The sequence below is a fragment of the Betta splendens genome, chromosome 12 (assembly GCF_900634795.4).
Source record: "Betta splendens chromosome 12, fBetSpl5.4, whole genome shotgun sequence".
NCBI classification, from domain to species: Eukaryota; Metazoa; Chordata; class Actinopteri; order Anabantiformes; family Osphronemidae; genus Betta; species Betta splendens.
The window spans coordinates 10553472-10570754 of record NC_040892.2 but is presented as its reverse complement, the minus strand read 5'-3'; the positions used below and the strand labels follow the sequence as shown (position 1 = coordinate 10570754).

Here is a 17283-nt window from a genome sequence, read left to right as displayed (position 1 = left end):
ACTGTAAGGACTGTAATACGCTAGTGAGCTCTACAGCAGCTAAACAGCATTTACAGCTCAGTCCCTCCTTCGCCACCTCTACCAGCCACTAGAGCTGCATCTACAGATCCTCTCAGCCACTGAACTTTAGTGCAATTTAATACCATTCTTCAAAATTATATTCTATCATTTTGTGTTTTTGCTATCACATCGTTCAAAATTCCCCTCACATTGCTTTCATCTAATCATTCAGAGAGCTCTCATAGCCTGGATAGAGCTGACTGCATTTGTTATAACAACTCTTTATTCATGCTCTTCTCATTTGTCAAATCAGACTCACCATACTCTTCTGCTTGCAGATATTTTCCAGTTCGATCTGAGTGTTCTCCAGCTCCTGGGAGACAGTCGTCTGAAGGCTCTCGGCCTCGAGCCGCCTCGCTTCGCTCTCCTCCAGCTAATTGGAGACGCACAGAGTGAGCACAAGGTGACACCCACGAGATTAGGTCAGCGCAGCAAAGGTGAGTTTACCTGATAGTGCAGGCGCTCTATCTGGTCTTTGGTGCCGTCGGGCGCGTCCTGCCCTGAGCTGTTGGCGGTGGCCAGAAGCAGCTGGGCATCAGCCAGCAGGGCGTGAGTCCTCTTTAAATCTCTCCTCAGCTTCTTCTCCACATCGAAGTCTCTGTGCCCAACCTGTGAAACGCACAAACTCAGATTAACCCCGGAAGAGATTAGAATCTTATCTGGAGAGGAATTCACACTTTGGATGCTTATCAGAATTCCAATTACATCGTCATAGTGGTAGTAATAACTGAGCTGAATTAGCTAGGCCCCCCTCGCTATTTATGTTAGTGTATGCTAGTGAAACGACACATCCATCCATTCAAAATCATTAGCTGATATTAATGATGTGACAAAGTTATCTGGACCTCATTTGGCCAGTCCTGCGCAGAGTCACACATTCAACATACTGTCTGTGTGTTTGTGTACCTGATCACACAAGGTTGCGATGAGTCCTTCCAAGTCGTGCTTCTCGTGAATCACCATCTGCTTCTCCTCGTACTCCTGCTCCAACTGCATTTCCAACTGCCTGAGCTACACACACACACACACACACACACACACACACACACACACACACACACACACACACACACGAGCAAATGATGAACAGCCATGTGGAGCTTTTATTGTCCCTGACAGCAGATATTCCCTTCAGCGGCACGACGCATACTGATAAGCATGAAAACATCATCATCTGTAGAAGAGCATCCAGATAAACAGTGCAGAGCATTGTTTTAATAAATCAAGCACAGTTTGCTGCGTTAATCCTGCTGCCTGAGGGAAGACAGTTAGCTCATCATCGATGGGATGGAGGAGACTCCGGCATCACTCTGACTTTTTTAAAATGAAGAATGGAAAATAAAAGTTAGTTGCTATGAAACTGCAAAGAATGAGAAACGGCATAGTCGGCGCCACTGAAGCTGATCTCATTGTGTGATGATGAGTCTGCTGAGAAATCATGTTAAATCTTCTACTTGTGCATTGATGTAACTGCAGAGAAGTGATGTAACAGCTGCCTGGTTGCATAACGTTATCAAATAGGGAAACAGGATAAGTGGATCATTCACTGACAACAACTGTTTTCTTTCTTTGGGAGAAAGAAGGACGTTTAAAACAACCATCTGTGCACAAACAGGCCAGAATGACTCTCATACAGATGAGACCATAAATTTGAGGGTTCACAGAAGCTGAATATTTACTCGACGTGATTGTCGGATGCTGGTTTACTGATCCCGTGGAGAAAGGAGCGAAGTACGAGGTTAACCAGGTTCAGGTGGTTAAACTGAACCACCTGCGTCTTCTGTTTGACAGCAACCAATCAGCTTCTCAAGCTGAGACTTAAATGTGTCTTGCGAGCAGCTCGTCACATCTCCCAAACGCTGGGACAGTTGTAAAGCCAGATTGATTTACAGAATACAAATCGATGCTGCCTCCCACAAACAGCTCTAGTACCTTCAGCCTGGCCCTCACTTCACAATAAACCCACCCGTCGCTGCGACGACTTGTGGACGTCCTCTAACTCTTCCTCTTTATCCTCCAACTCCTTCTGATGGATCTGTTTCATCCTCTCCATCTCCATCTCGAAGCGCATATGTATCTGTCAGAGATCGTGAGAAGCGCGGTGAGAAAGGCAGCTTTGAGCAGGGAAGCCAAGCACGTCAGTGTGCACTGTACACACCTGCTGCTGCTGCTGTATTTGGGCTGTGAGCTTGGCGATGTCCTCCGCCCTCTCGCTGGCCTGGCTCTCCAGCAGGCGAAGCTGTTTCTTCAGGTCGGGTAGTGAATCCCTGGTAAGATCGACAGGTAGGCTGAGGTCACGGATCTGAGCGCACAACTCCTCCTTCTGCTTCTGGAGACGATCCACCTCGGACTGGTTCTCCTACACACACACACACACACACACACACACACACACACACACACACACACACACACACACACACAGAGCAAATCTTCTAAATGTGAATGTAGTGAATATAGCTGACTAAGATCTTCTCTTTTATAAGCATGAATTGTTAATAAACAATAAAGTATTTCATTGTACACTGAAGCTGGTTTCTCTCTATCACCATCAGAGGCACATTTTGAATCACTCAGCTCCACTGATCACTGCACACGTCAGTCTCTGACTCAGTCCATGTTGCAGATTGCGTCATTTACTGGGGTGTCGTGTTGTGAAGTCGAAGTGACTACAACACATGATGTGCTTTTGGGGAGATGAAAGAAAGATGGTGGTCGATAGTTTACAATGAAACACATGGTTCTGTGCCAGGTGTGCGTGGATGTGAGCTGACAAAGGCAGCTCGCAGCAATAACTCCTGTCAATAAGTCATTAACACTGATGCACTGCAGGGCTCAACAGCATGAAGTACGTGTAAGCCTATACAGACATGACTCATTAAAAACAAATGCACAATCTGTCACACTGGAGCAGAGTCATTTCACATTCACAGCTTTTGCTAATTGACGTTTTTCACAATAAAAGTAAAGACCATGTACAGACCTGTAGGCTGCGGCGCAGAGTGTACACTTCAACCCCCAGAGCTGTGTTTTCCTGAAAGGCTTTGTCCTTCTGCTCTCTCTCATTGTCAGCTTCCTCCAGAGCCTGAGTCAACTCATTGTCAAACCTGAATAAACACAGGTGAAAATCATTCAACTGCCCAAGAGCAAACACTCATCATGTTAACGTCCATCTGCCGCGAGGTGTTTGGTCTCCACTGTACTTCTAGAAAAACATTACAGCTACTAATAAACACAGAAATCAGAGGAACAGCTGGATGCAGACCTTCTCTGTTTGCGCTCCAGCTCATGCATGCGACTCTGCAGGCTGTCAGTGAGAACCTGGGCATCCTGAAGGTCAGAGGTCACGCGGCGACAGTGACGTTTCAGTTCTATCACACTCCTCCTGGACTGATCCAGATGGGCCTGCAGTGTCGCCACCTACACCAACACAAACACAAAGTCCGGTCTTATTATCATCAGATGCTTAATCTCGCATCAGGACTGCAGCTCACGTCAGCCTGTCCCGTCTCACCTTGGCATCGAGCTGCTGTCGGGTCTGTCTCTCCGTCTCCAGTTTTTCTTCCGTCTGCTTCAGTCGTCTGCGGACAAACTCAACCTCTGTCTGGCAGCACTCCAGCTGCATGGCCAGCTCACTTTCTGTGTGGGGAGAGGGGAGGGGGTGTGTGACTTCGTCTGGGGTGATGTTTGGGGTCACTCAACAGCCTCATTTCTCTAGCTTGCTAGCTTGAAACCTTTTTTTTTTCTTCATAGAGGCCAAATGTGATGCTGGTTTTATTACCGATTACCAATAAATATGAACGAATCACAGAAGTACCTGGTGGGAGAATCACGCCTCCTGTTCTTTACCTGTGCCTGCTCCTCTCTGATTCTCAGCGAGCCGAGCCTTGTGTTTCTCCTCCTCGAGCTGCTTCTCCAGGGTTTCCATGGTGACTTTACACTGGTCTAGACGAGCCTGAGGTTGGAGAAAAGGATGTGTGTGACAACAGAGAGGATGCACTGGTTTAACGTGCCTATTAAAAAAGGGTTAAATGAGGAGCACAGCAACAACAAACAGTCCACCCACACGCTGCAAAGTGTTGCGATTTGATCATAATTATTGGTCTGGAATGGTGCAATCAGAAATTAGAAATCGATTCTCTGTTAGTAGTGATGCCTTAGTCTGTCTACCTGCAGGTCTCTGTTCTCCCTGAAGAGCCGAAGTCTCTCTGCCCTCTCCACATCCAGAGCTTGACCAACTGCATCACCACGGAAACGCTCATCACTCAGCTCAGATGTCACAGCTGTGATCTACACAGACAAACACGCGGCTGACAACATGGACAGAACATGCGTGTGTCTCTGCATGTTTGTTGCAGCACAAACCTTGGTTTCCAGGCTGTCTGCAGTTTGCCTCAGCTCATTCCTCTCCTTCTCTGATTTCTCCAGGCGACGTCTCAGAGTGGAAATCTCATCCTGACAAAAAGAAAAAGTAGCTTTTTATAATATCTGAAGCATAATATCTGCTAATATCTGCTTTGTGAGCTGTTACTTCCACAGTCTACTCTTCAACAGTGGTAACAGTTGACCTGTTGCACACCAAGCTTTTCATTTAAGACTATGACATGAACCAAAGCAGGAATTTAGTGAGAAAAATAAACATCTTTCCATTTTACCTAAACCCTTCCCTGTCCAAACCCAGTGAGCTGGCCATGTTTCATATTGTCTAACCAATCAGGTTCTGCCAAGGTCTTTGAGACACAATCATCCTAGAGCTGTCCAATTTTAAATCTGTGCTGTCATCTATCATTTCTGTGCTGCCAAGGTCCCTTTGACATCTGCTCCATCACCAACCATCAACCGTGTGACCACCTTCTCTAACAGTTTAACCAGTAAGATTTCTGTTATCTTCATGAACTGAAATTTCATTGGCCTTTAATCCCTAAAGACCCTATTACCCTCTCTTGCTCAAACTGTGACAATAAATTACATTTCAACTCTTGAGTCTCTCCTGATTGAAAGGGTTCAGTCCATCAAGATCAGTAGGTGAAAGGTGATCAACTAATTTTTTTTACTTTCCAAGAGCAGATACAGTATCAGACAAGTACCATGCAACTGTAGCATTTGGATACTCAGGATGTGAGCAGCAGCTAAAAAGCCATTTTGATTCTCAGGTCTAATTAATCATTTCACTTGATTGTTTGTTGTAGTATTAAACACAACAAAATGTCCATGCTCAGATCTGTTTGTACAGTATGTGGAGTCCCTGATGTGTGCGTATGTACCTCTTTGACACGGAGCCTCTCGTTGTCCATGTTGACGTCGAGCAGAGGACGCACTTTGCAAAAAAGTTTCCACCAGCTCCATCTGGACACAACCCTCAGAGCTCGCAGGTTCCTCTGCAGACAGCTGACAGCCATCTGCTGCACCTAGAGACACACACACACACAACCAGCTCACATGTTATGTTTCATATCATGGTTATATTTCATTTTCGTGTTTCATCTTAGAGTCAATTTTTGTCTTTGTGTCAGTATTTTGTCTCTTAAACACTAACTACTAAAGCTTCATATGGAATTTCTTGCCCATGGACCCAGTTCGGTCCCTAAACCTTCACCTGTAAATAATTTTTTAAATTCATGATAATGATGCTGACCGTGACAACCAGCAGGGGTCTGTGGAGCCGTCTACCTTCAAGGTAGGCATCTGTAGACAAACCTTTAGTTTACGGTACTTCTGGCGGGCCAAATGTCCCACGCAGGCAGCCTGTAGGTGGACCAACCAGCCCGTGACCTGCTGGTCTCTGCGCTGCTCCAGGTAGTGCAGCACACCTCGCTTCATAAACACCTGAGACACAGACAGCAGATACCTGAATCACATTGGCTGGACTCATCTTATGCTGTTTGATTAGAGGCATTCAAACATGCTCTCACCCTGCTGGCCCCAACAACAATGCTCTTTCTATCCAGATCCAACTCAACCAGCAGCTCCTCCACCGCCTGAGACACAGAGATAGGAAACAACATAATAGTTCTGAGCTGAGCATTAGAAACAAGCTCTTCCCTTCAGAGTGATGCTCCCTCTGACCTTTCTCTCATCATGGCTGACGAACATTGAAGCATAGCGTTTCATAATTGGAGGAGACAAAGCCTGAAAATGACACCTGAAGTCGCTCAACGTCATGTGCTCTGGATATCCTGAGAGATGGAGGGCAAGACAAAAGGTCAGAGAATCTGGAGTCATAATTATTCATGCAAGCATGTGTGAATGGAACCTTATTGATCCCAGGTAAACTGCAGCCATGCTTCTGAATAAAGGCTGCACATTAGCATACAAATAAAGGGTCATTAATAACTTAATCATATGCAGGCTTACAAAATACAAGTAGAACAGGTTATAAATTCACATGAAAATTTGCAACATTAAATCATACTTATCCTGAATTTCTGATTTTCATAAATATTTGAGGTTATGAGGTAAAATGTCCTATTGCTACAACTAAACTCCTCTATAACATTCACCATGTTTGAGGTGAAAGGACATGATTTTATCCTTTCAGGAGGAACCACCACTATGATCATTTGGTTGTAGTTGTAGTTGTAGTTGGTTTATAAAAGCGGTCCTAAGTTAAGAGGACTTAGCTATTTTATACCGACTGCATTTGTTTTTGCTTTGTTTATGTGTATGAGGTGTTGTGAGGTGTTCTATTGAATCACTGAGCACTCACTGAAAGGAAAAGTGAGTTACTGATCAGACCTGTGCGGTAGAGCTGCAGCGCCGGTAGGATCTGCGTGGAGTGCAGCTGGACTCTCAGGGCTGGGATGTCAAAAGCTCCACCGTCTGTTTTCGCACTGACACACTGCAGGAACACCGGTCTAGCTCTGCGGATCAGGTTCACCAGAGCGTCCTGCAGAGTGAAGGCCGAGACGCTGAGTCTGGTGGTACATTAAGAACCTGCTTAGAAGACGAGCAAAATGAAGCACTTACTGCCTGTAATTTGACTGCGATGCAGTGGGAGTGTCGGCGTATCGCTGCCATCCCCCCGCTGAATGTTTTCCTGATGGTGCCGTTTCTCTGCAGAGAGCGCTGGCTGCTGCCCTCCAGACCCCCCAGGCCCCGGCACAGAGGGGGCAGAGAGATTCTGGGAGTAAACATGGCCTTCACCGCCCCACTGAGGACACAGACAAGAGAAGCTGAGTCACATCTGCAGTAAGGTGTTCCTAATAGGAGTCCAGGTTTCAGTATGTGTGCATTCAGGGGTGTTAAGAATGAACGTACACAACCAATGCAAATGGTGGTAACATATATAAATAGAGTAAAAAATTATAAATAGAAGATGCTCCATAAACCACATTAAGAATTTATTCTTAATGTGAGGTAGGTATTGCTAGGTATTACTGCTTAATGATGCATCTTCATTAAATATGGACTGACACCATGATTGTCCACGTTTTCCAAAGCTCTCTGGGACGTGTGGGGTTATTCTCAGTCATACTGTAAAACTAGTGCCTTTCAAAGCACTTACACGGTGGAGTTTTGGAGCAGGCAGGTGGCGTTCAGAGCAGATGGGTTGTTCTGTATCAGGCTAAACCAGCCAGTCAGGTCGTAGCGGACCGGTTCACGGCCCATCAGGTGGTTCACCTCGCACTGCAACGGCTGCTCGCACTGACGCACTGCGGGGGCATACATATTCACAATGTCCAGCAGCGAATAAAAGGCCACTCGCACTGAGAGCAGCTCTGAGCCTGTGTGTGTTTATTCCTTTACCAGTGCTGCTGTGATACTGGCAGACTCTCTCCAGGACACTGTTCTCACTGCAGGCTGGTGTCACCATCTCCTCATCTAGAACCCATAATAAACCTCTGGCGTCTCCATCTGCTGCCCGAACCTTAAAAACACACACATCATTATCCATAGTTACCAGAAAAGACCAAGCAAGATGAAGTGCTACTGATTTCCTGCATGTGTCTGTCAGAGGGTGAAAGCAGGGAAAAGAACACAGAAGGAAAAACACGATTTCACTGTACTGTTAAGTGGTAAGTTGGGCTGTGTCCTCTCAGGACTAATCTGCAGAGATTTGTAAAAGCCGGAGAAATAAGAGGGTTTTTTTGCCTCCTAACATAAAGCAGAGAGTTATAATAATCCAACTGACTGGAGATGAAATTAGAAATAACGTTTACAGATTCTTGGAAAGATTTAAAGCACACAGTTAAATCCGTGGCTTGTGTGTAATGGTGCTGGTCAGGCACAGGTCAGATTTAAAAAAAAAAACCTACAAAGGGTAGAGTTAAGTATTTTGCAAAGTAAGGGAGACCCCATTGTGGCAATCACAGGATTTGGACTTCTGCTTCTGAAATGACTGGTAAATGCTTCTTATTTCCACCTGTGAAGCAGCTTTCTGTCAAAACTCTGCAGCAGCCAGGGTTCAGTTTAATCACAAGAGCAAGCTGCTGTAAAGTCACAGAAGACAGGAAAAAGCTGCTCTCTGATCCTCGTGACCTTTACGTATGAAATGAGAGGACTGCTCTACTGTGTCTCCATGATTAAGTGTCCTGTATGTTTGATGCCATGCACCTGTGGAGGCGGCTGGTCGATAGCGGACACAACCTCTGCCGGGCTGCTCTCAGGACACTCAAACCCCACTGGGACCTTTTCCTGCGTGAGACAATACATGCAGTGTTGAAATGCACTGTGTTTCACTGACATGTAATCTCAATATATAGATATACAGTAGAAGATAAAAGCCTTGGTGTTACCTGTGTGTACCTCTCCAGTGTGTGTGTGAAGGTGTGTGTGTAGTAGTGCTCCAGCAGCCTCTCCTGCAGGTAGTTGTGACAGAGCTCGGACCAGCTGGCCCCTCGATCCTCTGCAGAGTGTCTCGGGTTCCTCAGGCCCGGTGTGTCCACCACCATCACTGAGGCTAACGTCAGCTGCTGGCTGCTCAGGGCCCTGCCCAAGGAGCACATGTTCCACAGGTTTATGTGTGTGTACTGCAGAACAATACAGGCTGCTCTGAGCAGGTTAATCTGCAGCCATCACAACCTAAAAGATTCCTTTTTACACTCTAGACTATAATTAAACTGAATTATAGTCAGCGTTACTCAGTGTGGAATCTAAGGACCCGTGGCGAGTGCATATACTGTAGGATTTAAAGCCATTACCGTCTCGTTATAGAGGTGCTGCCTCCATGCATGCACTACCTGTTGATGAGCGAGACTACTGCGATGAAGAGCTCCTCATAGAGTCCAGCAGCCATTCCCTCAACACACTGAGTAGCTGTCAACCTGGGCCCTGCACAGACCGATGAGGAAAAGCTTAAGCTAACACTGGCCTTGGAGAGAAGTATCTGTTCCCTGCACGTGTGCGTCTCACCCTCCTCTGCGTCAGCAGCGGTGCTCCGCTCTCTGCTGCCTCCGGTGGCTTTCTGCAGCAGCTGTCGGAGGTGATGCTTGAAGACGGCGGTCTGTAGGTCCTCTCCCTCGCACCCCAGCACGCTGCTGGCCACCTGAGCGCTGTCGAAGTTAACAAACTGCCTCCTGCCCACTGGGCGACAGAAGGGAGATTATAGTAGATTAGTGATTATAGTAAGTGCACGAGTGGTGGGTCAGTGACAAATGGCAGCCAGGCTACACAGGTGTTGTTTGTGCAAACTAGACTCTGGAAACAAGAGCTTTATTTCTCACATCATTCATCTGATCCACAGTAGTCGAGGAACCTTGACAGTATGGTATTAACTCTGTTATGGCAGCTGACCTCTCCCATTCAGCCTAAACTAACAGAAAGGCTGGGATCATAGTGAAGAGAGAGACATCTTGATTTTGCTGTTCAGCTTGGACAGTTGACAATATTAACATGTTCAAGGGACAGAATTGTCAGTTGAGGAGTTGATCTAAATCTATGAAGGGAATCTTAAAGGTTGGACTTAGCAGCTTGTGTGCCCATAACAGCAATGAGTATAAAGTGTGCTTGTGCGCTGTGTGACTGATGATGATGAGGATGATGAATCAGCCTTACCTTTACACGCCCCAGCAGCTCCCAGATGGTAAATACCAGCCAGGACGTGCCATATCGCCTTCTGCTCGCTGGAAGAGAAGCCCAACGTTTCCATGGCAGTCAGCAGCTTGGTGAAGGCGACGGACGCTCGCTGTTTCTCCTCAACCTGGGAACAGAAAGGCAGGCAGGGGGGAGGGGATGCTCTGTCTGTTCTGTCACTGAAAAATCAGCCGCTTAATAAGGTGTAAGAGCAGCTGAGTCACATCTCATGTCCCATTGCTGCCCGAGACTCAAGATGAAGCCGCTCCGTGCACAATTCGGACCCTTTCTAGTTTCCAGCTCTGTGGCACAGAGCAGCATGATCCCAGGGATAATGGAACCGCGCCATATCCTGAACATCTCACTTGTTTGCTCGAAAACAAAAATGTTTTGTGCTGACTGCAAAGAGCAGTGTCAGCTAAAGAGAATCAACTCAACCATATTTTATATCAGCAGATCAGGTCATTATTTTGCAAATGTAAGCTTTAAACTTGCAGCTTTGACTCCTAAACAAGTCGTGACAGCATATTTTCTCTTCCTCAGTACAGATAAAGGCTTTGTGGCGATTTAATGCTACACTATGACACTAATGCCTCACTGGCCTAAGGTGCAATGCATAAAGCTTCCTTACAGCAGGAAAAGCGCAGTGATGGATCTGCTGTGGTCAAGTGTCCCAATAAACCCGCGCCACAGTGAGTCAGCTGCACAAACAGAACCATAAAACCCAGGCATTGAAATAGATTCAGTGCTGCAACTGACTGCCAGCATGGACACGGCCAGACAGCGTCCTAAGACGTTATATGAGATGTGTTAACCCCAACTGCCCACGCTCTTCAGCTGCACTTACTGTACCTTGGTGGGATGAACAATACCAAAAGAGTTGGATTCAGGAAGCTGGTGCAGCTGCAGTTCTGTCCTGATTAGGAATAATATTAACAATAATCATTACTTATTATAAATATTTAGCTAAAGTAGAAAAACAAAAGAAAACAAGTGTTTTAAGCATCAACAGAAAAATGTTCTCATATTAAGTACTTTATAATGATTCTATTTTACAATGATACCTGGCATCATATTGCCCTATTCAGAGGGTTGTAATGTGAATATGAGGAGGAGACACTTGATACACAAACCTGCATTCAGTTTTTTTTCAATATTGTTTGTAAACAGTAAATGTGCAGTGAGAGGGGTCAAAATATCATGACGGAGACATAGCTTTACAATGAGAGAACTTCAGGAAGGAAAAGCCATCCTAACTTTTGGTGGAACTGATAAGAACTCATTATCATCTGAAACATGACAAGGAGCTTAGCCACAAAAAGCTGGATGTCAAAAAGACATACAGGTGACGATTTGCTTCACACCAGTGGACAGTACCTCATCTCTGAGCTGACTCCCGCCAACATCTGAGAGAAAACCAGGAAGTTGCTCTCTCCCTGCGTTTCCTGACAGACTTTCCATTTGTCCAGCATCACGGTCTGATGAAGAAGCAGCGGAGAGGGAGCGAGTGAGCGTGAGTAACTCTGAAAGGCTGTACAACGTGTGTGCGCGTGTGAATTGCCTGTAGGTGTCCGGCGGCCGCCTGCCCAGCATGGTTGAAGTCCAGCGAGAAGAGCATGGCAAAGCGAGACGAAGCGTCGCTGTGCCGAGAGCTCACGCAGCCGAAGGACCTCAGGACGGTGAACATAGCCTGCACGCGCTCCACTGCGGCAGAGACACAGAGGATGTAACAGTCCGACGCTTCGGAACGCGACCCGTCGTCCCACCCGCCGCTGCACTCACCGCTGACGTTCTGCCCGGCGGTGCCGGCCTGTCTGAGCAGCGCGTGGATGAACGCCTGGCACGCAGTGGTCTTGCCGGTCCCGCTGCGTCCCACGGCGCACACGCTGTGGTCTCTCCTGGAACCCACCATCGACACGTACACGTGTTTGACCAGAGCGGCCAGGGCGGGTGGAGCGTCCCACACAGACTCCCCCCGACGGGACCTTGGAGTCTGCAGAAACGAAGAGGAGGAGGAAGAGCACGGTTTAAAGCCTGTCTGAGCGAAGTTGAATTTCTGGGGAATATTTAGGTGCTCGCTGACAGCGGACTTCCGACTGATCAACAAGCAGACGGACACCTTGCTGTGTGCCTGTAGCGGAGGCCAGAAGTTGACCAGGTTGGGCCCGGCGTGCGTGAGCGGCATGCTGGCTTTAGCTCGGCTGGTCAGCGTGTGCAGAACTCCACATTCATTCACGCTCTGCAGGTCGCTCAGGTCCTCACACAGATCCAGCTCCGGCGGGTTGCACTGTGGAGAAGGGACGCGTGAAGTGTGTACAGCTGACACAAATAGAATCAAAAGAAGATGATAAAGAGATGACCTGAGGTACCTTCTCAATTTCATACTCCGTGACATCATGCAGCGATGCATCTGTCTGCAGGCGGACTCTCACGCGGCCGTCGGGGAGCTCAGGTGTGCCTTCATCAGGCTTCAGATGAGTGGCTGAAAGGAGGGAATAACAATGATGTCACCAGAGCTGAACATCTGCGTCTGCACTCAAGCCAGGATCGAACCCGCACCGAAAATCTGAATGGTTTGACTGTGGGATACGTGAACACATGGCACAAGCCCTCACCACGGGTGAAGCCGTCTTTGTGCACATACCACACGGTTCCAGCTTCATACCACACGTCCCTGACCTGAGAGAAACAGGCAGGTAAAAACTAAAGCATGGCAAAAAATGAACTTTTATTTAAAGTGCGAACCACTTATTTAGTGATTCCATGATATATGTAAAAGGCCTTCACCCGAGGACGGTCACAAACCTGCTTCCTCTCCTGCTCTGTGACGGTCGTGTCTGCCTGTCTCCCATCAGGCTCCTGTCTCTCTTCCATGCTCTCCTCCTTCCTCACCTCCCCCGTCCTCTCCTCCTCCTGCTGCGGCGCCCTCTTGTTCTTCTTCTCGGCCCTCGTGTCCTGTTGCTGCTGCTGTGGTTCTGGGGTCAGTACCAGTGTGGGTTCGGGACTCACGATGTGCCTCTGAGATGAGGACCTGCCGTCCGACTGGGCCGAGCTGCGTTCCTGTTTGATGCTCTTGACCACTTGTTCGGCCCTGAGGGACATCTCAGCTTCGAGGATTGGCGGAGTCTGATCGGGAACAAGGAACTGCTGCACCAGGTTGTTGTTCAGTTTGTGTGGCTGCTGGGGGAGTAAATAAAGAGTAATGGGGACATCGGACATGTTTAAACTAAATACTCTTATGTGGTTATATCAGTGCTTCCAATGCTTTAACCTGTTTGATACTTTAATGTTTCCAAATTCTCTTTTCTGGAGTCACCTCGAACAACATGTCAGCATCTGTCAGCTGCTTAACTGTGATCTATGAGTATCAATAGCAGTAAGTACTGTAGTACAATCGATACTAGGAAGTACTTATAGGTAGTACACACTTACTGTAAGTAAGTACACTTATTTGTGTTTCCCACCAACATAACTGAAGTTAATTACTGTTTAAGCGGGAAATAAACTTGAACCCGCGACAGGTTAGAAACAGAAGCATGAAGTCATCCCACGTCTGAAGGCAGCAAATTTCAGCTCCCATCTAAAGATAATGAGTGATTTAATTCAAAAAACAAAGCATTAAAACAAAAAGCTATTTATTTTGAACTTGACCTTTTGTACAAATAGCAACATATAATATATATTTTACTACTCATTTATTAAACTAAGTTAAGCTAAATTAGCCTTCTGTCCCGTGTTTATGCTAAGCTATGCTAACTAGTTTTTCCAGCTATGTTAACTTATTAGACTTCCACATTTTTGACATTCTGCTAAGCTGGCTATGCTAGCGTTTCTTTTCCAGCGTTTATGCTAGGCTAAACTAACTAGCAACACCACTCACCGCCCGCTCCTCTTTGGCCTCTGGCTCTTTCTGCTTCGTCTCCTTCTCCGTTTCTCTGACCAGCTGTTTGAGGAAGCCGCCCGGCAGCGCTGACAGAGGTGGTGGAGGCACAGCAGTGGCCACCGGCTTGTTCTCCTCCTTTATCTGTGGTGGGATGGATTCATGACAAACTGGTTTGGACAAACTTAACCAGGTCTGCAAACCTAAAACTGTACATGCTGCTACTGGTTAGTCTCATCAGTGCAACACGCATTATTCTAAAACTAAAAGCCGGCGGCTTAGGGATCATGCTGTCTGTTAATCTGTTTAATCAAGTTAATCACATATTAGTTCTGCATGTTACCATGTAAATCACAGATGCTCAGGTCACATCATAACATTCAATGGCTGCTTCTTCAACAGCACAGGAAACTGTTAAATCTGTCACAGGTGAGTGGGTTCAGACCTTCAGATCTTTCAGATCTTTTAGATAAAACTTACTTGAATGTGTATTTAAATATTTATATATAAATAATCTATTTAATAACTACTTAAATACAACTATAATTGCAAAAATATGTAGTTATAGTTAAAGATTGATCACAACAGCAAAAACAGATGCAATACATTCGTCACAGTGTTTGACTTTCTGATATTATTACAGTCGCATTAACTTCACAGCCCTCGTGTGTCTGTTTTATATATCCAGACGTCTAGGTTGATCCTGCATATCAAAATCAAATCAAATCAAAGTTTATTTGTATAGCGCCTTTAAATAGCCAACAGACCAACCAAAGCACTTCACACAATATCTATCATGAGAACCAGTTTAAAACATATTACATTGTACAGATCATAACATACAAAATACATAATAATAGGTATGATCTCCTAGTGCTCTGCTAAATGAAATGCCTGTTTAAAAAGGTATGTTTTAAGCTCTGATTTAAAAGAGCTTAGGTCTGGTGCTACACGCAGTTGCAGCGGAAGACTGTTCCAGAGAGTAGGCATCACTACAGAGAAAGCACAGTCACCCCGTCTCTGTGCAAGCTCTGATCCTGGGGCCGAAGTGATCTGGGTTATTTGTATGGCTTCAAGAGGTCCGATAAATAAGGGGGAGCAAGACTTTTAAGTGACTTAAAAAGATCTTAAAATCAATTTTGAATTTGACTGGAAGCCAATCTAGGGTATATAAAACCGAGTTGCCGATATGCTCATACTTTGGAGTGTTGATAAATGCGTAAATTGCCCTTTCTTAACTTTTGACAGCAATCGAAGCTGGAAAAAGCGCTATGATTTTCCAGACTTGGATTGCTGCCCAGAAGATTCCTCATAGACTGTTTCATTAGTGGTGAAATAGGACCTAAATCAGTAGCAGTGTTTTTTCCAAAAACAATGTATTCAGTTTAAGCTTAATTTAAGAAAATAATTTTGAGCCATCCAGGATTGAAGTAATTGAAAGGAGCCATGTTTTGTGCCAAGTGGGAGATAGATTTGAATGTTGTTTGCATAACAGTGATATGAAAGGCCATACTATTCCAGAATAAACAAGGCATAGCAAGAATAACATTGGACCTAGAATAGAACCTTGAGGCACGCCATATTTCAGTGAAGACTGTGATGATGTACTGTCTCCTATTGAAGCAGAAACAGAACATGGACCAACCAGTCAGGTAGAATTCACGCCTTAAGTACATTTCCCTGAAAACCCACCGTGTGAGCAAGATGGGAAATTAAAATTCTATGATCTACAGTATCACATGCAGCAGTGACGTCCAGCATTACTAAAAGAACGGAGTTTTTGTTGTCCAGGGAGAGCATGATATCATGCGGTGCTGTGTCGTGATCTAAAACCCTGACTGCAACCTTTTAAACCGACCAAGAGTGAAAATTTCATAGAACCTTTGAAGTGGTTCCACCGCTAGGAGCTACGATACTAAAATGTAGCTGAAGCACCAACAGTACATTATGTAGAGTATCATTTGTACACGGACGCTCGACATTACTACTTTATTAGTAGACACTTTAAGGCATGTCAATAGAAATAAACCCTAAACATGCATAATAAGTAATGCAGCAGCAGCAAAATGCCTCAGTCAGTCCTTCTACATGCAGTCAGCATTAGGTGGACATCCACTCCGTGCAACACAGTAGCTCTGCTTCCCTTCTGCTCCCACAGCTTTAAGCGTGACGACAGCGCCATGGTCGGTGGAGGGGAGAGTGCTGGGGGAGGGTCAGACAGATGTCAGCCAGCTGTGGTGTGGTGGGGAAGACGCAGTCTAACAGTGGAGAGAGAAGGTTGAAGGTCCACAACGTGAATGAAGCTTCGGGTGAAACGTGTCACATGCACCTGGTTCAAACCATCGGATTGGACATTTCTGGAGTTTAAACACGTCCTGTAGCCTGGACATAACATAGGAAGACATTCCTGTGACACCAGGCTCAATACTGCAGCTCTGACCCTCTTTATAAACCTATGCAAAATGAACTAAGCCTCAACACAAACACCGTGACAAGGAGTAAGTGACTGTGTGCAGTGAATTCAACATAATCTGCATAAAAAGTGAATTAGTGCTTTTCTCCTGCATCAACACGGGGACGTGAAGCTGCTTCTCCCGTCTGTTCCATTCATTTAAGTGAAAGAAGACGAGGTCATTAAAAAACAGCTCCAGTCACATGATGCTAATCTGACATTTCTTATTGTTTCATGCTTTTCATAGTCGCTTATCGCTTCACGCAGATCTGATGGTTTTATCCCTGCTCCGTATTGTGCGGAGATTTGCTCTTATCATTAATACTACTTTATCATTGGACATGATTTTACTGGAGAAGTTGCTCTTGTCACAGCAAAAATCTGTTATTTAGACAAAAAAACTAAGTTTGAAATTAAAGGCAAAACAGTTTTTTTCCGCTTCAGCACCATCTAAACCCAGTTCAACGCTCGCCAGGAGTCAGGCGTTAAAGGCAGAGGCTGCCGTCACTGTACAGCTCATAAAACCTGAACGTACGGAACGTCTGGGTCTGGGCTGGGATTTGGGTCACAGAGGGCGACGGCCTGCCGCCAACTCAACACATTGTAGGAGTTAATGAGTCATTACACAGGTGACACGCTGACCCTGAATCGTTCTTGCTACTGATTGTGAACGTATCCAAGTGCAGATTTCACACATGAATGAACAGATTTATAGTTGGACATTCTCCAAATGTTAACTCTTAGTAAGAAATAATGTAAACAATAAAACTATGTATTTAATAGAGTATCTGAGTTGGTGTTAAACTCTGTTTGAAGCCTGTGTCAAATCACACCCTGGTTATTGTATCACGTAGGCCTTACTCTCTCTCTGTCAGGTCAG

General features: G+C 45.7%; 1 protein-coding gene across 1 annotated transcript in view; it reads right to left on the bottom strand.

Moving 5' to 3' along the window:
- The window catches only part of LOC114866495 (unconventional myosin-XVIIIb-like), a 22936-nt gene extending 5653 nt beyond the window's left edge, over positions 1–17283 (bottom strand). The window contains 35 exon segments of the mRNA XM_055513568.1: positions 320–433; positions 508–669; positions 967–1071; positions 2027–2137; positions 2219–2419; positions 3044–3167; positions 3326–3480; positions 3575–3699; positions 3910–4015; positions 4231–4350; positions 4426–4515; positions 5325–5468; positions 5758–5886; positions 5973–6038; positions 6127–6236; positions 6796–6946; positions 7027–7210; positions 7565–7712; positions 7807–7927; positions 8614–8694; positions 8796–8988; positions 9240–9330; positions 9412–9582; positions 10054–10198; positions 10924–10987; positions 11449–11549; positions 11633–11775; positions 11854–12064; positions 12191–12358; positions 12441–12553; positions 12687–12750; positions 12877–13251; positions 13952–14097; positions 16097–16209; positions 17265–17283. Of these exon segments, the coding sequence (XP_055369543.1) occupies positions 320–433; positions 508–669; positions 967–1071; positions 2027–2137; positions 2219–2419; positions 3044–3167; positions 3326–3480; positions 3575–3699; positions 3910–4015; positions 4231–4350; positions 4426–4515; positions 5325–5468; positions 5758–5886; positions 5973–6038; positions 6127–6236; positions 6796–6946; positions 7027–7210; positions 7565–7712; positions 7807–7927; positions 8614–8694; positions 8796–8988; positions 9240–9330; positions 9412–9582; positions 10054–10198; positions 10924–10987; positions 11449–11549; positions 11633–11775; positions 11854–12064; positions 12191–12358; positions 12441–12553; positions 12687–12750; positions 12877–13251; positions 13952–14097; positions 16097–16133 (4569 nt within the window). The 5' untranslated portion in view covers positions 16134–16209; positions 17265–17283.